General features: G+C 41.4%; 1 protein-coding gene across 24 annotated transcripts in view; it reads left to right on the top strand.

Moving 5' to 3' along the window:
• Nucleotides 1–21713, top strand: part of OBSCN (obscurin, cytoskeletal calmodulin and titin-interacting RhoGEF) — a 170112-nt gene that overhangs the window by 117112 nt on the left and 31287 nt on the right. For 22 of the 24 annotated variants that reach the window (XM_040695537.2, XM_040695529.2, XM_040695532.2 and 19 more), the window contains 16 exons: nucleotides 564–583; nucleotides 902–1030; nucleotides 1794–1933; nucleotides 2699–2899; nucleotides 3188–3270; nucleotides 3997–4170; nucleotides 5563–5722; nucleotides 5855–5971; nucleotides 6691–6855; nucleotides 8243–8401; nucleotides 8943–9120; nucleotides 10755–10868; nucleotides 11234–11401; nucleotides 11671–11773; nucleotides 12354–12483; nucleotides 13559–13664. In XM_040695537.2, coding sequence (XP_040551471.1) covers nucleotides 564–583; nucleotides 902–1030; nucleotides 1794–1933; nucleotides 2699–2899; nucleotides 3188–3270; nucleotides 3997–4170; nucleotides 5563–5722; nucleotides 5855–5971; nucleotides 6691–6855; nucleotides 8243–8401; nucleotides 8943–9120; nucleotides 10755–10868; nucleotides 11234–11401; nucleotides 11671–11773; nucleotides 12354–12483; nucleotides 13559–13664 — 2147 coding nt within the window. Of the gene's footprint in view, nucleotides 1–563; nucleotides 584–901; nucleotides 1031–1793; nucleotides 1934–2698; nucleotides 2900–3187; nucleotides 3271–3996; nucleotides 4171–5562; nucleotides 5723–5854; nucleotides 5972–6690; nucleotides 6856–8242; nucleotides 8402–8942; nucleotides 9121–10754; nucleotides 10869–11233; nucleotides 11402–11670; nucleotides 11774–12353; nucleotides 12484–13558; nucleotides 13665–18948; nucleotides 18992–21713 lie in introns of all 24 variants that reach the window. The other 2 variants (XM_040695547.2, XM_040695546.2) reach the window with 1 other exon arrangement.

The following is a 21713-nucleotide window of genomic DNA, read 5'->3' as shown; positions in this document are numbered from 1 at the left end:
AAGTTCTGCATATATCATGAGGTTCTGCTCACAAACTTCTCGCCTACAAATGCACATGAAAAACTTCTCAACTTGCCATTCTTGGCTTGGACACTGGAGAGATACATTTTGAAAAGTAGAACCCACCTGAACCCACCTTAGCTTCTACAGTGCATCTGCCCTAAAAGAATCGACTGGTTTCACTCTAGGATGTCAGTTTGCAGAGTGAATTTCCCTTCCTAAGCATCAGTTTGCTATATGGAATTGTCTGCCTCTCTTCATTAACGATAAAACGGTCCTAATTAAAAAACAGAGTCCTAGTTGAACTAGCTGACACTAGTCTATATTTCCCAGAGGTTTACAGCTGCTATTCCTCTATAAGTGTTCTGTTTGCTACATGTAGTCTTTATCAAAGTTGATTAACTGAAGCTTAGGAGATGGGCGGTGTAACTCCGAAAGTAAAGCGCGCCCTTCCTTCTGCTTCCTGTGTACTCCTTTTCTCATTTAGGGCTTATTAGTACACTTTTTAATTTAACTTCTAATTCTGCTTTTCTCCTTTCTTTTTTTTTTTTTTTTTCTTTCAGAGCTGTTCATCCCTCTGAAGGTAAGATGAACTTCTTTTTTCTCCTACTACTACCTTTCACATCTACAGCTGAGATCGCCTGTGTCTCCCATGATAACCACCTACTTCTGTCCTTCTGTTCTCTTGCAACTCACTAAAATATCATATTTTTGTGGGGACTCTGTTCAGGAGAGAATTACTTGCTCACAATTCTTCCAAACAGCTTTAAAAGCAGGGCAGGTGAAGAAACTGAGGCCTTCCTTGCACAGAAGCTTTTGTTAATAATAATAATCATCATCATCATTATCATCAACTTTCCAGTGCCATGTTCCATGCATAATAGAAAGTTATGTTTTCCAGGAGACCTCGAAGCTGGTAGGGAAGGTGTACCCAGAACGCCTATTTCATTAGCTGATGTTGGAACCGAAGAATTCTTCCAGAAGCTCACCTCACGTATCTCAGAAATGGTATCTGCAAAGATAAGTCAGGGTAAGCAGCCCGGTAAATGCAATTTGATTAGTATAGAAAATGTAATGTTTTCTTAATCGTCATCTGGCCTGTAAGTATGAGCAAGATTTGCAAAGCAGGTTTTGAGGCAGTCATCTTGCATAAGTATGAACAGTAGCAGATGTTTAATACCAAGAATTTTTAGTGAGAGGCCATCCAAACTGTCCCATCTTAGTCTACAGTTTTGAAGCAGCAATAAGCTATTACTATGCACTCAAACGGCTAGTGTCCATTTTTGGCATCCAATGTTTATTTAAATGAGCAGGATTAAATATAAGCCCGTGGGGGTATAAGGCAAGTTCTAAAAATAGAAGTTTGTTTTGAACATCTTAAGTGCTTTGACATGCTCAGACGTACAATGCTTCTGAGTCTGAAGGGAATCCTGCTTTAAAGATTTCCCATGTCTTAACGTTTTAGTTCCAGACAAGGCTGAAAACTGCTGATCTGATGAATTACATGAAAAAAATGTAGTTTGTTGTGACATTTTTCTCATAGTAAATTTCTGCCTTGAAACAAAGGTGTTCTTTGAGTGTAATGGTAACACACACAGGAGGTGCATAGCCTCACAGATAGAGATGTTCCATTGTTTATTCAACCCTATGCATCAGAAGGATATCACACGAAACAATCCAAGTGCTCTTCTTGGGCAATGCTTGTGCTTTTAACATTGAAAATTATTACATGTTTGCTTAACATTCAGATAGGAGATCTTAATTACGTACATTGTGGTCTCTCTGCTTTTTAGCTACACTTCGAGTGCCAGGTGCAGAAAGCGATGATGAATCCAAAACTCCCTCTGCATCTCCTCGCCATGGCCGATCCAGACCTTCATCCATTGCTCAGGAGTCCTCCTCTGAATCTGATGATGGGGATTCCAGAGGAGAGGTACGATATCTCTTTGGGTGGTGCTTTTTGGAGCCAGGAGTTGGACTTGATGGTCCTTATGGATCCTTTCCAACTTGGGGCACTCTATGATTCTGTGACCTGTATGGGTGAGTTTCACACAAGGAGAAAACCTCACTTAAAATGATCCGTCTCCAGGGTTTAAAGGATCTCCATCCCCTTCTGGGGTGTACCTCACTGCAGTAGGTACATTTAGCAGTACAATATATGGATGTGTGATATAGAGCACAGTGAATCAGATTCTCATGGCTCACTCTGTGACCTTGAACAAATCGTTTGACTCAATGTGGTCAAAATTTACCATATGTTTACTCAATTACTTTTTTCTTCAGCACTCAACTTCAGGAAGTAAAGGTTTAATTTTCTGTACCCTCGGATACAGTTGGCCAGAGGAATTTTGTTGAGAATTTCTTCCCATGGGCATAACAGTGAAAAATTACTGAAAATCCAAATGTTTGGGATGTTTATATCAAAACATTTCTTAAAAAAGGAGAAGACAAATTATAGAAATGTAACCTTTGCCAATGCTGGCCATTCTTCTGGGCCACTCTTCTCTTTTGTCACAAAATTCACTCACTCGTTATACACAACCCAAACACTTTGGGCAGTTTTGAAAATACGGTGTTCCAATTGCGAACAACAAATGGTGGTGCTGTTTTCCGTAGAAGATAAAACACAGATAAACACTTCTGTTCTGCTGGTGTTACTGTATTCACTTCAGAATTAACTCTTGTTTCATCCTTGCAGATCTTTGATGTCTACATGGTCACAGCTGACTACGTGCCCGCTGCGCCTGACAAGGAGACCATCACTTTGAAGGAAGGCCAATATGTGGAAGTCCTTGATTCAGCTCATCCCCTGAAGTGGTTGGTCAGGACCAAACCCACAAAATCCAGCCCCTCTCGGCAGGGCTGGGTATCTCCAGCTTACCTGGACAAGAGATTAAAGGTGACTGATCATGCTGTACTTATTTTCTATCTACAGTTAAGTGGTTTGGTTGCCATTCATCTTTCTTGCACAGTCTGACAGGGAGGAAGCCATTGGAGGGATCTTGATGGAGCTTTTTTATATTCTCCATGATTGCAGGGGTACCTTGGTTTGAAAAACCTTATCATCCTCCAAGTAATTACAAACTTCTGCTTTAGTAGTTATTGAAAGGGGCATGAGGGATATTATGCAGTGTGCACTGATGAAATCACTGTCAGATTAATATGTTTCTTTTTTCTTGTGTTTTAGTTGTCACCAGAGTGGGGAACAGTAGAAGTTCCCGAGTTTCCTGGAGAATGTGTTTCTGAGGATGAATATAAAAGGAAGCTTAGGTAAGCTCTTGTCGTTTGATATTTGCAGTGTTGAGTATTGTTGTCTTTTGACGTAACATGAATGTTGGCATTGAGGTACTCCTACCAGAGCTGTTCCTCTGAGATCTGCCATCTATTCTTTCTAAAACTTAGAATTTTTGATGTTTGAGTGATTTCTGCCATCAAAAAGCCAAGGAAAATTCCAGGCAATCTAAATCACACTGGGAGACTTGAAAGAAGAGTTTTAGTGATGGAATTCTGGAGGCTCCATGTTTCATAAAAACAAACAAACAAACCTTACAGTGTGGTACTTCAGTGCACTCTATATCTGAGGGTGTCTTCTGATAAACAGTGAAAGCTCTCACAGAAGCCCCCCTACAACCTTGTGTTAATCTCTTGTTGTGCAGCATGTGCTGAGTGTTCTATCATAGGGATATTTACATTTTTTGGTGGCATAATGTGGCAATGAAGTTGCTGCTATCTACTTTACACAGATCCTTTTATCACTCATGTTCTGTTCTGTCTGCCCTAGCAGTAGATACCTGTGAGGTAGGAGCAGATGTCCCAGCATAAGTGGGGAATCCAAGTTCCCTTTATTATCAGATCCCTTATGAATCTATTCAGCTCACTCCAGGATATCTATTCCTCTGATCAAATGTCTCTACTTTCATGCTGAAAAGCCTCTCAGTATGTTGAGGATAATAGTGATGATTGTTTTTAATTTTTACTTGTTCATTTCCCCTTCAGTGTTCTTATTCAAGAGCTGTTGATTTCTGAAGAGGATTACGTTCAAGATCTACAGTTCCTCCAGACTCATCACCTTAGGTACACTGAGACCTGTCCCAATGTCCCAGGAGCTATTGCCAGTCAAAAATCCACCATCTTCAGAAATATCGATGACATTACTCGCTTCCATTCCAGGTAGGCATCCCCATGTGCCTTCCTTTAAGACCAAAAAGTGGCTCATTTATGACTGATTTCATAGCTATTCCATCTATGGTTACTGTGAAGAATGTGGAGCATGGCAGTGTTGACGTTCAAGAGAACTGATGTGCCTTTCAAGATGAGAGATGATGATGTGGCTTAAGAGGGAGCACAGAGCTAGAACTCCCATAATACCCCTTAGAGCTTCAAAACTTCATGTGTCCAGCTTATTTCTTACCCTTTTAAGATAACTTAATCAAGAAATCATGAATTATTATTAAAGAGCAGCAGCATCTTACACTACATTGCTGTCTTCATAGAGACACCTTCATATAAAACTGATACCAGTGTTTATGCATTAAAACACAGCCAGATGTAGCAAGTTTCCCAGGTACCACCTCATGCTACAAAGAATTTGTCTACCACAGGGTATGATTTCCTGCAGATCTGCTGTCCAAAAGTGAATTCTCAAGGTCTGGGCTGAAATACTCTTACTTACCAAGGAAAGGAAGTGTTGTAAAATGTCTATGTGCACTAGGCTTTCCAATGCTGAGGGGGTTCCGTGAGTTATTCTCATGAAGAGGGATTATTTTTATGGAAAGTATCCATGAATAGCATGAGAATTATTCATTTCTTCCCTATTTTCCTGGTGGTTGCAACTTTTGATTTACATTAGGGAGGCCAATATCACACACACACAAAACTCAACTCTTCCTTCCAACCTAAACCATTCAGCGATTCAACAACCATTGTGCATTCAGCATCTGCCCTGATTAACATGTGCCCCAATTGGTGCTAACAGCATCCCAAGCAGGAGCAACCAACAAGGAGTTTGAACAGGTGGCAATGAAAAGAATAGAGCTACTCTGGGAAAAGCACTATGAGGGGCGCTGTTGCTGCAACAGGGAGGATAGTTCTGTGGGGTATCTCCTCCCTTCTCTCTCCATTTGTTTTTTCACGGAAGTAACTTTATCTGCTAAAATCAGTGTATACCATCAGCTACCAACACCATTAAAAATCTCTTTGTATGTGAACTTGTCTTAATATATTTTGTGCAACAGTGGAAGGATCTCTCACCACTTGGTTAGATGGTTCATTGACCCTTATAATGAGACATAAGGATTTGAGGAAGGGTTGAGTCCCCACTTTGTGCTAAACCCATGAAAATGATTCCTACTGTCCTGCAAGGCATCCAAATGAAGCGGGGCAGAACTGTTCTGAGTAAAGAGACATTGGAAGCTTAATGCAAACATGGCAGCATCCCTCGGTCCCCCGATCATTTCCTTCGATCTGTGTTGACCTGAGCTTGTGCTGATTTAGAGATCTGGCTGTGTTATAGACTCATTGCATCGCCTTCTGCTAAGCTATCTTTTCTCTTTTCTTCCACAGTATCTTCCTCCGAGGCTTGCAGAAGTGTGACACCGATGACGATGTGGCCATGTGCTTTATTAAACACGAGGCAGAATTTAATAAGTACATCCAGTACCTGGTGGGGCGGGTACAGGCAGAGTCGATTGTCGTCAGCAAAGCTGTCCAGGATTTCTACAAGGTAAACAGCAACCAAAGTTCCCCTTGAATGTGTATGAAGACGTACCATATGAGCATTTTTCCAAGCATAATCCTTACTATTGCTGTTTATAATAATGATTTCTCATTCTTCTATGAATTTGTTTTTTTTCAGAGATACACAGATGAAATTTTGACAAATGAAGATCCTTCACAGACACTTATCCCACCACTGCAGCACTATCTGGAAAAACCCATCAACAGGATCCAGCAGTATCAGACTATTATCAAGGTGAAGAGCATATGCTATACGCTTGTTTCTGATAGTTTTATGTTCTGCTTTGTGCAGCCTGTGGGGAAAAATCCTTCTTTATTTTCCATTTCTTAGCTCCTTTCTGATGTAACTACTGTCAAAAGCTTGAGTAAATTGAAGCAGTAATCACTGTTAGTGATGGTATTCTCTAAATTGTTTAATGACTGTAAATCCAGATGAAAGTTGGCAGTTTCCAACACTGCAAACCAACTCCAACCTCCAGACCACAGACAAAAGTTTAAAAACAGCACTTTTCAATAGTATTTTTCATGGGAAGTAGCACAAGAGTATCCAGAAATAAGACTGTCTTGCCAAAAAGTCAAAATGTACTTTAGCTGTACAAAAGTGAACAGTTTGGATAGTTTGAAGAAGGATCAAATTGATTTTGTAATTTTGAACACCTGCCTGCACACAAACATTAGGATTTTGAGGATATCTTGGAACAGAGAGCAAACATAGGTGCTTCCCATGTCTTCAGAGCTGGAATAAAGGCATGTGAACAAATATGAGAGGAAAAAAAAATAACTGCTATCTCGTACTTTTTCTATCCTCTCATATTTCTAATGTCTACTCTTAGTTTAGCATTGCCCCATGACTGGTATTGTCAGGGTAAGCGCTAGAGGTACTACGTTGGATACATTTAGGATTGTACTTATTTTTTCTCACTGCACAGTAATGTTTGCATTGTTTACCTATAGGAATTAATCCGAAACAAAGCAAGAAACAGCCAAAACTGCACTTTGCTGGAGCAGGCTTACGCCATTGTGTCTGCACTCACCCGAAGAGCAGAAAACAACCTCCATGTCTCACTCATTGAGAACTACCCAGGCGCCTTGGAAAGCCTTGGTGAACCCATCCGACAGGTAACTGTGACATGTACATCTTCACTAGTGCACCTTGTGTCCTACAAGATGCCCCATTAGAAGCTCCATTGGAAGCTCCATATCTGAAACAGAGTACTTGTTTATTGCCTTTCTTACTGTTCACTCTGAAATGTCTCAGTATGCAGGAAAGATGGGTCTACTGGCTTGACAAAGGTTTAAAGAACAAGGGTGCAGATGCTTTATGGGCCAGCTCACGTGATGTACTTATTTACTTTTCCAACACTCTCATCACATAGGAAAGGATCTGATTTCCCCCCTTCCCCCTTGATTTTTAAGTATGTTATTCCTCCTTCATCCTCTCCTGTTATGGGCAAAGTGCATGGACCAATTCCACTTTCTTTTAAAGAGAATAATTTGCAGGGCATGTCAGTTCAAGGTAACATAACGTACTTTGTACATGCTCCAGTGGAAACTTGTGAACAGTTTATGTCATTTCAAAACTATTCATGTATCTTCAAAAGAGCTGTGTGTTTCTCCACGTCACTCTTGGATAGGAGCACAGAGGAAAGATGACCTATCTATTAAGAAACCAGTGTAGGACTCCAGGGGAGATCTTATAGCTCTCAACAGTGACTGGAAAGGCTGCTGTAGCAAGGTGGAGGTTGGCCTTTTCTCCCAGACAACAGTGATAGGATGAGAGGTAATGGCCTCAGATTGTGCCAGGGGAGGTTCAGGTAGGATATTAGGAATAACTTCTTGGAAAGAGTGGTTAGGCACTGGAAGAGTAGCTGCCCAGGGTTCTGATGGTGTTACCATCCCTGGAGGTCTTCACGCACCATGGAGATGTGGCACTGAGGGACGTGGTCAGTGGGCACGGTGAGGGTGGGTTGGGTTTGGACTTGTCATCTCAGAGGTCTTTTCCAACCTGAATGATTCTTGACTTCTCGCTTGCTTGCTCAAATTCCTGTATCTTTGTAGACTTACTGTGTCACGCTGGGCAAGTCATTTACTCTGCCCCTTTGTGTCCCCTCTCTTTCATGAGAATCACTATGTTCTGCTGCACAGAGCTGTAAGGTTAATTACAGCAATTGTGAGACAGCCTGGTACAACTCAGCTGTCCACATTTAGACATCTGATAACAAAAGCCCACTGAATCACACCCCAAATGTGCCTGCTTCTCCCTCATAGTGCCAGGGGAACCCATCTCACGGAGTTGTCAGTTCATGAGGGTACAGAAAATGAACATCCTGCTCTGGTGAAGATCAAATGAGCGTGTAATAAAGCAGTGGTGCATAGGATAAGGATGTAATGGTGAAAAATTGTTATCTTCCAAAAATTTGTTATCTCCTTGCTGAGAAATGGTATGATATTACCACGGCAATTATTCCAGTTGCCACTATGTGCTCTTTCTTATTTTTCCTGCCAGGGCCACTTCGTTGTGTGGGAAGGAGCTCCAGGAGCTAGAATGGCATGGAAAGGTCACAAAAGACACGTCTTCCTCTTCAGGAATTATCTTGTGATCTGCAAACCGAAGCGAGACACAAGGACAGACACTTACAGCTACATCTTCAAGAATATCATGAAGGTCAAGCAAATAAAAAGCCTTTTAGAGTTCTTGACTAAGCCCAGTGTCAACCCTACTGCATTACACTCTAGGGCAGTTATGTGTCCAGCCCTGAGATACCCTTTAATACTGGACATGACTTTCCTGAAATACAACAAGTACTGCCAGGAAAACATTTACTTGCTATCCAACAGTCAGAAATACCAGGGGAAGTGTGGCAAAGTGACTCTGATTGCTGTTCAGCCAAAGCCATGCTGCATTTCTCCCAGTCTGACAGTTACTCTAATTTCCTCTTTTGCTGTTAGAGCATCTAATATAGCTTTAATGGGAATGGCATAAGTATTGTCCACTGAAGAGCATATGCACTGACAGCAGGAGACTTGCTGGTGTTTAATAATCGCTTCCATTTAAAACCTGTATTGACGATGTTTCTGATTCACAAAGGCTAGGTGCAGATCTGAACCATACTAAACTCTGAGATTTCAGTTCTGGCTGGAATTCAGCCCTACCTGAAATGAACAAGGGATTTGTGTTGACTTTCTTGCGCTCCTCCTGTTTGCAGCTGAACAACATAGACGTGAACGACACTGTGGAAGGGGATGACCGCGCCTTTGAGATCTGGCATGAGCGGGAGGACTCAGTCCGCAAGTACCTCCTTCAGGCTCGTACCGTGAACATCAAGAACTCCTGGGTGAAGGAGATCTGTGGCATACAGCAGCGAATCAGCCAGCCTGTCTGGAGTGAGTATGGCTTGCTTGGGACTGGCTCCCTGATTGAAGACTTTTTTTCTAGAACAGATGGAAACCACTTAGGGTCATCTGCCACCTCCTCAACTGAACAAGGGTTAGAGGGTTCCCACAGGTTGAAACCACAACACTGCTCTAAATAGCAGTTCACACAGCCTGACTGCAAGCAGTAAGCTTTAACTGGATTGATTATAGTTAAGAACTCCATCTGAATGAGGGTAGGCACCTTGATCAGGTCCATAGGATAAGACTCTCTCCATTTACCATCTAGAGAACCAAGACTGTATATTACCAAAGTGATCAGCTTTACATGACAGAGGTCCCATAGGACCTGTGTGAATTGAAAGACAACAGCAGAGCAAGTGAATATCTTTCTTATTACTCTTCAGTGTTCATAGACCAAGTATGTAAAACGCAGGGTGATGAGCTGAGAAGAGCTGGCTGTCCACTGCCACTTCAGCACTCCCCTTATGCAGGTTACCTTTGATACAGGATCAGCCATAGGCTGAAGGGGTTGCACAGTTCTGTCTTCATATTTAGACATCCTTGCCAGTAAAAGGAGGGTTTTCCATCACAGAGTCATGGAACCTCAGAATCATAGGGTTCGTAGTGACCACTAGGGATCATCCAGTCCAACCCCCTGCTAAAGCAGGTTCCCTAGACTATGTTGCACAGTAGTCCTGAAAATGAAGAGAGAAATGCAATACTGAATCACCTAAAACACAAATTGCAGTTGGCACTAGAAGTGCATTTATTCTAGCAAGGATTGCAGGAGGGTAGACAACTACAGAATTTGGTGACAAAGACCCCAGCCCTCTCCATTGGAAAGAGCCACAAGATTTGAACCAGAGCCCTACTTCTAACTGTATAAAGCCCCTTGTTACTTCATCGGGTGTCAAACACTCCACCCTCAACTTCTGGCTTACACTGCTGTGTCTGGGCACATGGATTTGCTTTGTTATCATCCAGGTTGCTTCATTCTCACTGTCACTTCAAGCCAATTTTTTCAACAGGGATATTAGATTTTTATTGCCCAGATGCAAGCTAGAAAAGGCGTAATTTGCACCACGGGAAATTTGGCACTTTAAAATATCAGAACAGAATTGGTTTTAGAGCATATAAGCTGTAAAAAAAAGTCTAAACTCTTCATTGTTGTGCCTTTAGTGAGATGCTCTAATGGAGAAGACTATAGGAGCAGTATTACATAGTTTCATGTGGTAGGAATAAGTCAAAAATCTCTTAAAGCATAGATTTGGCTGTATGGAGACCAACAGAGTGCTTGTTTGGCTAGCAAGGGTTTATTTTAGCTGGGGAATTATCTTAACTTTGGCAGCTTTGTGTGTTTGAATAATGGACATGCTTGTTTACATAGCCGAAAATACTTCCATACCAGCAACAAGTTCGTATTTTTATGGCCCATCTTTAGAGCCAGCAACAAACATGTATCAGAATGAGTTTATTCACAAGTAAGCAAGAACATGTCACCATGAAAGTCACTAGCTGCTAAAAATTTCCCGATTTATCTTTCCCTTCTGAATTCCAGAAATGCTGCCTATCATCTTACCTTGCAGCAGCCATCCCATAGACACCCTATCCTCCTTGGGGCTAACCTGTTGATTCTGCTTCAGTCCCTCCAGACTTTGAGGAAGAACTAGCAGACTGTACAGCAGAGTTGGGAGAGACAGTGAAGCTGGCTTGCAAAGTGACCGGAGCTCCCAAACCATCGGTCTGCTGGTACAAAGGTATGAGAAGCACATCAGGAAACACGTACTCCAAGTTTCTTCTCTCTGTACATTGCTCTGTGCCAAGCTGTCAGCAGGTAATCTAGAGGCTGGTCACCTAGGAATACCTAATTCTAGCCTTAATGTTAGCTGCAAGTATATAGATCTTTCTGTGACAAAGGATTTGCCCAAAGAGTGATTTACCTACAGGAAGATTTTCTTTTGAGGGTGATGAAGAGCTTATTCCTCAATCACTAACATCAGGTGTGAAAAAGCAAATGCAGCTCTCATTCCTCTGACGTGGAAGTGCTGGATAAAATTCTCATGGAGAAAACATAACTGATACTTAACTATTTACAAAAACTTTTTTTCCCTTTATTTTTAAGATGGAAAGCCAGTGGAGGTGGATCCCCATCACATTATAATAGAAGATCCCGATGGCTCCTGCACATTGATTTTGGACAACCTAACAGGCGTTGACTCGGGACAGTACATGTGCTTTGCTTCCAGTCCCGCTGGAAATGCCAGTACCTTAGGAAAGATCCTTGTTCAAGGTAAAGACCCGCACACATCTGTTGTTTCAAAGGGCAATGTAATTCCCTAAGCATGAATATGAAGACATTCCAGAAGTTCTTTATAGCATGCAAGAGAGGTTAATTTTTCTTGAAGATACAGTAGTAGTGAAATCTTGGGTCAAAAATGAGGTCTTTACTGCCTTGTACACTGAAATCCTAAGGATTGTTTGGTCAGGGACACATCCTTTGTATCTGTTAGAGCACTGTCATATTTCCAGCTGTTCACTACCTTTACCTTTGCTTTGCAGTGCCACCACGGTTTGTGAACAAGGTTAGAAATGCTTATTTTGTGGAGGGTGAGGATGCTCAATTTACCTGCACTGTCGAAGGAGCACCGAGGCCTCAGATCAGGTCAGTTCCTCAAGCAGCTTGGGGACCAATCCCACATTCCCATTTTGAATGGTCAGAAGACCCTCCTTTCTTGTTTCTCCCAAGTTACGATCCTTTCTTCTCTGAGTTTTCCACCTTATTACTATCCCCACGTTGGCTCTTCCCAATCGCACCCTTCCTCAGTTTCTCAACATTTTTTTCTAGCTAGAGTCTGAAACAATACTTACAGATAATGCTTGGATATAAAATCTCATGCCCTGACAACATTTTATCATTGCTTTATTCTCCTTGTCCTACACTTGAATTGAGCAAACCACGTGGGATAATCAGACAGAAAGCTCAGTGTAACTTTCCATGATTAGAAGCACATTTCCCTGCATTGGCTGATGAGATTTCTTGAGAAGGGTCTCTGCACCCCATGTGGTTCAGTATCCATGTGTGACCTACCTTTCTGTATACCTGTCTTCCAAGAAACAAGCATTTATCTAATGATTAACTCCTGAGTTGTATGCCCACTGGTCTGACAGATGGATCAGTGAACTGGGAATCTCTTGAAACTGCTTATTTTTTCTGGCTCATATTAAGTGTTTTGCCCATGCAGATGGTACAAGGATGGCATACTGTTGAAGGACACAAATAAATACCAGACTTTCAGTGAACCACGGAGTGGCATAATAGTCCTGGTGGTCAAGAACCCTTCCAATGAAGATATGGGACACTATGAATGTGAAGTAAGTTCAGAGAGATTTAGAGATCTGCTGATATGACGTAGATTGGAGAAGTCACTGCACTGATATCCACTGCATGAGATTAGTGACTGAGAAATTGTTGCTGCATGCCATATCAAAAAAGTTTATATGAGTCAGATTCTCCTTCGATCTGGACCTTGAACCTCCAAAAGCTTGAGATGATTCTGATCTGAGAGTCTGGTTGTTCAAGTAATGATAGAATGAGCTTATTCTGGAGCTTAAATCCAGATCTCTAGAGCTACATCTTTTGAAGTTTGGGATCATTCTGATGTGATTATTTTCTCAGGACTACCCTTAAACTAGAACAGATTTATGTCTCTACAAATCCAAAAGGAACAAGTAAAGTAAATAGAGATGGAAACCACTGCCATTCCTGTATATTTAGCAAGCATTCATGGGAAGTATCCCACAAAATTAGAAATGAATGTGCTGTAAAATATTTTCTAAAAATTAGTCACAGTCTGTACACTCACAGTAATAAAATAGTAATAAGCTCTCAGGGCTCAGCAATACAAAGGTATGTGGCTCAGCTCACAGCAACTTCACAGTTCTTCCATAGATTTTTTTATGTGATCTGATCCAATTTAAAGCCTTCTACTAGAATTTTACCAAAACCACGTCACCTGGCTTCTGCCATTAGCTAAGATCCCAAGATCCAGTGTTGCCTTGGTTGAGTAAGATTCAGTAGACCGAAGGATGATTAAAAAAAAACCAAAATAACACAGCTGTTTAACACAACTGTTTAACTACCACTTAAATGGCAGGAATCTCACCTCTTGGTAGAGACAGTTACCTTAGGACCAAACCACAGAGCAAACAATGAGTAACTAAGCTAGCTGTTGTGCCATAACTTGTCTGTGTAAGTCACTCCTGGTAAAGCATTATAATGAACTTACTGAGCAGCACGTGTTCTTTGAAACTGTACTCAGATCTAGGGTCACAGCATCGCCTGTTTCTGTTGTCATGCAATTGCAAAGTACTTATTGTTACAGTATGGAAAGATTTTATTGTAGAAAAGCATCCTTCATTTTATTCAGTACCGCATGATTCTCTTTAGCTGGTGAACAGATTAGGGTCAGCAAAAAGTGGAGCAGAACTTTACCATCACAGTGCTGCAGCCCTGACCCAGGAGAGAAGAGGAGACCAAGCCATTACCATTGAAGGTATGGTCCTAGTCCAGCTCTGTAAGTATGTCAGTGTATTACTCTAAAGCCATCTCACTGAGGTTCAAACATATTTGCCATCTTATCCGTGTTGATCGTTGGTGTCCACGTATCTGTATGTCCATCAAGATGTGCATGGGTATACTGCAGCTCAGCCATATACCCATCACCATCTGTTGATTTCCAAATCTGGCAAATCAGCTTCATCATATAATGTTCATAAATGCATTGTATGAAAAAGGAGGCGTAAATGAAGGGTATGTCACACCACCCAAGAAAAATGTTTCTGTCCCTGTTGCAGTACTTGGAAATGTGTGTCAGCCTGGCAGAACATGAGTTATGTTTTACTGACAGAGAGCAGGAGCCAGTAAATGAAGCCACAGATGTATTTTGATCCTTTCCAGAAATACCACTGAAAACCTTCAGGAATTATTAGGAAAGGAGAACTGACCGCTGTATATCCTGCACAATAGTTCAACTCTTAGCTAAGACTACTCACATAATCATAGAATCTGTTCCATTTTTTCCATGCATCTTTCAGCCAAATCAGGAGGGTGATACAGGCTGATCTTACACCATCCAATAACGCATCTCTTTATTAGCACTTTCACTTCCTAAGTTGCTTTCCTGAAGATACCTTTTTACTAAAGGAACTTCCACAAGCAGTCTGCTTGGTACACAAATGTAGATTAGTGGCCATATCTGAGAATGGAATATTCCCTAGCATTCGAAATTGGTCCTTCATACATGTTAGAATCATCCTTGTATAGCTGGGCATGGACCAGCCAATGCTGTCTCTCTTGAGCAGCTCCCAGAAGCAGTTCAGGAGAGGAAATAGTCAAGGGACAAGAGACAGTAGATAGCTTGCTGTTTTGAAGGGTGAGAGAGAGGACTAGGGTAGGCATAGGTCATTCCATGCCAACAAGCATTGATGTCAGAGAGCTCTTTCAGGTGCAGTTAGTTGGGACACAGCTAATGAAAGCCAGAGGTTTGCCAAGAACTGTGGAATATTCTTTCCTCATCATCAGTGTTTTCATATTAACTCAGGATAATAACAAGATGTTCAAGTGTACTTTTGATAGGGTTTGAGTGTTGTTGTCCACATCCAAGCGAGAGCCATCAAATATAAAGACCTCCTGACTCAAGCAGCAAATGACCAGAGTCTGGAAAAATACTCAAGGAAAGTGGTACTCCATTCTCCTATTTCCTTATCTTTCTCCCCATGTTGGCTCTGTCCGAGAGAAGGTCCTGGTCAGGATGGAGTGCTGAGTCAGCCCTCTGTGGACACTGATAATGGATTGCTATACATTAAGAGGATTCAGACACACAAGGGCATTAAGAGCAGTATCCAGATCTATGTATTCACTTGTTTTGGTTTTATGCTTGCTTTCCTTGTGGTCCTTTACCAGGATACTGTAAAGCATCAAACAGCATTGCAAGGAGAATGGTGTTTGTAGAGGAACACTACAGTTGTTTCGGTAGCATAAATGTTGAGGTACTTTAATGCTTTGTCCTTGCTGAGACATAGAGAGGAAAATAATTTATATGCAGTATGTAGAGGAACATATATTACTGTTAGGATGGCATATCTTCATGAAGCTTCTTTGTGCCAAGGCAGAAGATGCTATGAAAGCAAAGGCTGTAAAACAGCTGAGCGGGTTACAAATGTATATGTTCAGCTCTGAATTAATCATGTGATGTCAGTCCCACAGCCATAAATGAAAAGATTTTGTGAGCTTGTTTGAAGAAATGTAATTGGAGCTTGTTGTCATGAAATAGTCTTTGGTCTGTGATTTGCAATTGATTGAGCTTGGTAATAGGGAAAGAAATAGATTTCTGAGTGACCTCCAGGGTGTAGCAGTGGGAGCTGCTCCAAGCCAGCCAAAGCAATGAGCTGGCTCACCCATGGACCATGATGGCTGTTCTGAGCAGAATCATATCAGGAATAAGTTTGGCACAATACACCTGTACAAGGAGGCAGTTCATTGCTTCTCTGGGAATCAGTGACCACCTTGATCTACCTATTGAAAAATCAAGCTCATTTGGCAAATGATGAGGTTGGATCATGGAGGATCCTCCATGAGGATGGATGGATCTCAGGAAGGCTTTTGCTTTCCATCCTTACAATCTTTTGTCCTTGTGAAAATTGGACTATTTATAACTTCACCAAGAGGACTACATTACTGCTGTGTGGTTTTACTACATCAGAAAATGGCTGCTATGTCCATTTTTCAGTTTACCTGATTTATTGCTGGTTCTGGGAAATGACTATAGCAAGAGCCTCCTGAGACACCCAAGGAGCTTTAGTTGCAATTGAGTTAGTTTTCATTCTCCTACCTTTCTTGTACTGTGTATTGCACCAAGCCAAACCTACTATCACAACTGTGGTTCCGTTAGTACAGTGGTTTATCAGCCCTGACCTGCGGCCAGTGACGGTCATCAGACCAGCACTTGGGGTCTCAGAAGCAAAATTCTTGCCATTAGGTTTAAATTCCTGGTATGGAAATTTGCAGATCCATTGGAAAGATCAAATTCAAAAAGATGGAAACCACTGAACTAAGGGATCCCCTGACTTCTGCCTTAAGTCACACTAGGTTTTTGCTCTGAAGTCAACGGAGAGTTGCTTTAAAAATCCTCTTTCTGTGGATATTTGAAGAATTTTAGACACTTTAAAAAATGTAATGAAAAGAATATCTGTCTCTTTGACTTCAAGTTGACTGTCTGCTTTGTAGCCACTCGCCTTGCTGCTTAACCTCCATACAGCAGATCTGACCCAGAGCGGGCTGGCGTGCTCTGGCATCCCTTTTTAACACATTGTTATTGCAATTCCCTCATCCCACATTCACTAACTTGTTCATTTCTTTCCCAATAAAAACCCAGTGTTTCTGAGAGGTGCTGAATTTTCATCTGGGCAGGAAAGTCCAGGAAAGTGAATAGTAGGGGAAAGGATGGGATATTCAAGTGAAGATAAAGAAAAGCTTAAAGAAAAGTACCCAGAATCTAGCACAGTTACAGTGGGGCAAAAAATATCCTTCTAGCTTTCTGTCAGTTCCTACACAGAGCTTAGGGCAGGTTTGTTACCCAGTAGTCACCATTCCTGGAGGTGCTGGGAAACACAGAGATGTGGCACTGAGGGACGTGGTCAGTGGGCATGGTGGGATGGGCTGGGGTAGGACGGGAGGATCTCAGAGGTCTTCTCCAACCACAGTGATCCTATGATTCTACCTGGCTTTTGATAAAATCCCTCTTGCAAGCGAAATATCCTGAGGCTCTCGAATGTAAGACTGCTTTAAATGCAGTGGAGCACTCAACCTCCCAGTTTAGGGAATTGTTTTATGCCCCAGAGCTTCCCGTTTTACAATTGGCTTTAGCAGTTCATGTCAGATTTGTGCATCCCGTGCTATGGGTTCATCTCCGAGGTGTACACACTATGCAGGGAAATGGGTTTAAGCTTCTGAGGTTGGGAATAGTAGAACTTAAAGTTTGTAAGAAAGGCGACATTGGAAACCACCTTTCAATCATTCAGAGAAACCAGAGCTGACTTCCACTCAGACATAGCCTAAACGTTGCATTACTCACAAGGCACTGGTTGAACGCATTAACCAAGGAGGAGTCTGGCCCTACAGAAGCACTGGCTGACCCTAATGCTTACAGCTTTTAACCTGCTTCTCAGGGGCTCCTGCTTTGCAAATCTGTTTTCCTACAACGCTCTCAAACAAGTTGAAATGATAAATCCGGTGCTAAAATGGATGCAGAATATTTTCCTCTCGGGAAAACAGACCTAGATTCTCTCATCCTACTTTCATGTGGTTCTATCCTTTACAGAGGGCTGCATAAATCCTCCCTCACACCTCAGATACAGCGCATACAAAATAGATGTGTTCTGCAGTGAACTGTGAGTCATCAGGACCCACTTGATATAGGTTGTTTACAACAGAATTGATTCTCTCACTTTTTGTGATTTTAGGTTTGTTTTTTTTTTTTTAATTGCAGTTTGCTTTGAATTGTACCAAATGGAAATGACCAGAGCTGCTTGATTATAGGCTGGCTAGAAGGCTGCAAACCAATTGCTGGAAAAATTATTTTGAGATTAAATTAAGTTTTTTAGAAACTTTTCTAACTTATTCAAGAAGAGGTGGGGCTTGACGTTGATTTTTTTATTTTTATTTTTCCAGATCTCACATAGGTTCAGCCGTTCAGAATAGGTTCTAAACAGTCCGGTTCTGTGTCTCAATTTTATTCCAGCAGATAAATATTTATAGATATTAGGAGGAAGTTTTTCACCCAGAGGGTGGTGACGCACTGAACAGGTTGCCCAAGGAGGCTGTGGATGCCCCATCCCTGGAGGCATTCAAGGCCAGGCTGGATGTGGCTCTGGGCAGCCTGGTCTGCTGGTTGGCGACCCTGCACATAGCAGGGGGTTGGAACTGGATGAGCATTGTGGTCCTTTTCAACCCAGGCCATTCTGTGATTCTTTAAGTTGGGGACCTGCTGAAAATTTCTATTACTTCTTTACATGCTGTCTTTTGTATTTTCAAAAACGTCCGATTGAGCAAATATTTCCAAAGTCTCTGAATCTTCTATCACTTTTTTCTATATCTTGGCATGCCTTACAAGATTCCAGCTCAGCATGGGGCAGGGATCACGAGAACTGCACACGCTAGAACAGAAGGAAAGGAGCAGGTGTAAGTGTGCTACAGGGCTACCTCAGGGCTTCCTACAGATTTTTGTTGCTCATTTTCTGTTCTGATGATAATGATTTTCATTGTCATTGTTGTCAGCTGGGATTTTGCATCTAGTCCACAATAGGAAGTGCTTAGTGTTTGGGGGAAACCCTTCAAGTAAGTGAAATCACAGTTGAAAACATTTCAGCTCTCCAGGACTTCCCATGTCAAAGCATTTCCAGGTTTCTTATACCATCACTACCGTATTACAGGGAAAGGAAAGAGGTAAAAAATGCAGTACCTTGTCTTCTCTATTTGGCCTTCAAAACAAAAGTCAGGATCTCACAGTAGCAAAAAACCCAACAATTTTTGCAATATTGTTCTCAACTCAGTAGTTATTAGCAAATCTAAATTACTTTGTTCAAAGAACACTTGAATTCTCATTCTTGGTCATAATCACTAAAGGTGATGCTGGAAATAACCACAGAAAGCATGGATGGGATGGTACAGGCTCTTTTATTTTACTCCAGTCTATTTTGATTAACTGAGCAAAGTTAATTTCATCATTTCAGCTTTTGCCTCTCTTTAACCCCATGCTGTTCATACTGTTTTCTTTGTAGTCACTGAACAAGAGACTAAAGTGCCCAAGAAAACCATCATCATGTAAGTGCTGATTATATATATATATATATATTTTTGGTTTTCTGGTAACATTTGTGTTTTGCCTTGCTGCCTCTGCATGAACCAATAACAAGCTTGTGTTTATTGGCCATGCAAGTGTGTTCACCCCTATTCCACCACATCTGATGGTATTTTGTGTTATGCAAAGTGACCACCCGAAAAATCTTACTATCTCTTTCAAAGAAATAGCAACATTGCAGCCAGACAGAGCACAGGCCAAATTTTTGTTAGGATACGGTATGAGAAGTAATTCCACTGAATATTGCAGGAGTTGCACGAGAGCTCAAGAAGGTACGATCTGACTCAGAGCTTTGAAATAAACCAACATTGGGAACTGGCTACTCAAAAAGATAAGCAAACATAACAAATACAGCCTACAATGTTTTCTGTATAGGATCTCACCGGCCATTAAAATCTTTAAGTATCTTCTTGGTTTTAAGTAACATAAGCAAGGGCATAAGTAAATTGTATGATACAGGAAGACTGTCCTTATGTGTTAGATTGTCAGGGCACCTTCAAGAAATTCAACTTGTGTCCTGTTGGCCACAGGTGACCCCAAATAGGTATTTGAGGGAAATGCATTCCCACAAGAGTCATAGTTTTGCTAAAACCAGTCCTTAGCTTGGACATGACTCTAATAGTTGCCTTTTTAGAAGTAATTTTGTTACATGATGAGGCAGATTTGTGAAACAACAGCTAAAATATAACTCACCAAATTCTTTGTCTTTCCTTTCTTCTATTATTTTCTGTGATGACTACCAGTTATCATCCATGCCCATCTGGAGCCAGCAGTCTGTACAAAGCAGTGGCTTCCGCCCTGAGCCAACGAGTAGGCAGAGAATGGGAAGGATGAACAAGACTTAGGTCTGCCTTTGACTAATTTCCTTGAGTTAACAATTCATTAGATTTTTTTTTTAACCTTCCAAATACCAGAAAATAGAGGTGCAGCGCTCAGATTTCCACTGGGTAGCAGAACAGAGACATACTTCTTGATATCATGTTCAGAAACATCCCAAGAAATTCCTGAGCAGGCAGCAATCTCTCTCAGTCAGACCATGTCTGAAGCTTAGTAAATCTCACCTTTCTACATCTCTGCACTTGGAAATCACCTGGAAAAACGCTTTTTTTTCACATCTCCCCTCAGTAAGCCAATAGTAGCCCTTCTCCCTTAATGATTTCAGATCAGAAGCAGCAGCATTACTATTGGTTGATTAAATAATATCAAAATAATGCAAAATATCATCAGATATGCTGACTTCTAAATTTCTAACTCGTTGCGTTGGACAGCTCAAGAAGTGATTCCTAAATTAAGGGCTGCGGCCCCAACAGGGGTTGGGTTGGTACATTTATGTGTGGGATCTCAGAACAAGGTTGAGAGTTGGACTAGATGATCATAGTGGTCTTCTCCAACCTTAACAATTCCATGATTCTAAGGGAACTTGTCCTCCCTTTGCTGGTAGGATGGGGTCATGAGCTCATTTGGGAGGCCCTCCGCTAGAATGCGGGTGGTGATGGAGTAAGGTTTGGGAACAGCGCGTTAAGGGCACAGTGCAGCTTTTAAAACATAGTGAGCTGAGAAACGTAAGCATCTTTGAAATTACCAGCAGGAAATAAATCAACAGATAATTTAGAGACAAGATTGAGCAATGTCCTTGTAAATCCCAGAGCCAAAAAAAGTATTGTAACTTTGCAATGTAGAGCTAAATCTAGTGCGAAAAAAGGGAGTTGGTTTTGGATAATTCAGAAAGGCACTGTGGTCATGATGAAGGCTCTGCAGGGCAGTGTCAGCAGACAAGATCAGCATGGGAAGGCAGAGCAGAAAAGTGATGGTAACTTGTGGGAAAGAGGAAAGCAGGAGCAGATGAGCATAGTCAGGTTAGATGCTGAGGCTGGTGAGGGAACTGAGAAAAAAAACAAAAACTAATGTTTTGATACATAATCACTCCTTCCTGGATCTGGTGGTTGCCTTTATCCTTCAGTTTATTTTATTTATTTTAATATTCCAGTCTCTATTGCTTGGAGGTAGAATGAAAATCTCCGTCCAGAAACAAAATCAGTTTTGTCTCTTAGCTCCACTGAAGCCGCCACCTCTGCAGCAGAATGTCAGGTTCCTTACGCTTGCAAATCAAACTCTGTCTTTACCTTCAGGTTTTTCCATGCAAAAAAAAATGACACACAAAAATTCTGCAGGAAAACTGCATGTACAACATATAAATTAAGAACATTAAAATCTGACCTTGGATGTTCCTGTCCCCAGATGCATTTAAAGTCAGTTTGCCTTGGGATGGGAGTAGACAATTGTCTTGATACAAGCAGAATATATCTATGCACAGGTGGTGAGAAGTCCCAACCACACTGAAAACCTTGGAGAATATAAAGACCAGCAGAACTACTCTGAGAAATAACAACTAGGCTTTTCAGATTGATCTGTTATTCCTATATCTGTTGCTGATAGTAGGATCAAGCTGTGTCTGCAGTAACAGTACTGTGAAGAGTAAACGTAACTGTATTTTGGCATAGCTGAATTCTGCAGGAAGTATTCTAACTTTCCTGGCTTCCGAATGCTTAATGCCCTTCTAGTGTTAATATTCTGCCTGTGAAAAAGAAGATCTCTAGCCTAAAAAGAATCTTTAATCAATAAAATAGAGATAGGATAGACTTACTAAAAGAGAGGACGTTACTGACCCTACTGTAATAAAAAACA

Source organism: Gallus gallus, chromosome 2, assembly GCF_016699485.2.
Source record: "Gallus gallus isolate bGalGal1 chromosome 2, bGalGal1.mat.broiler.GRCg7b, whole genome shotgun sequence".
Classification (NCBI taxonomy): Eukaryota; Metazoa; Chordata; class Aves; order Galliformes; family Phasianidae; genus Gallus; species Gallus gallus.
Note: the sequence above shows the minus strand (reverse complement) of the source record. Positions and strands in the feature narration are given on the sequence as shown.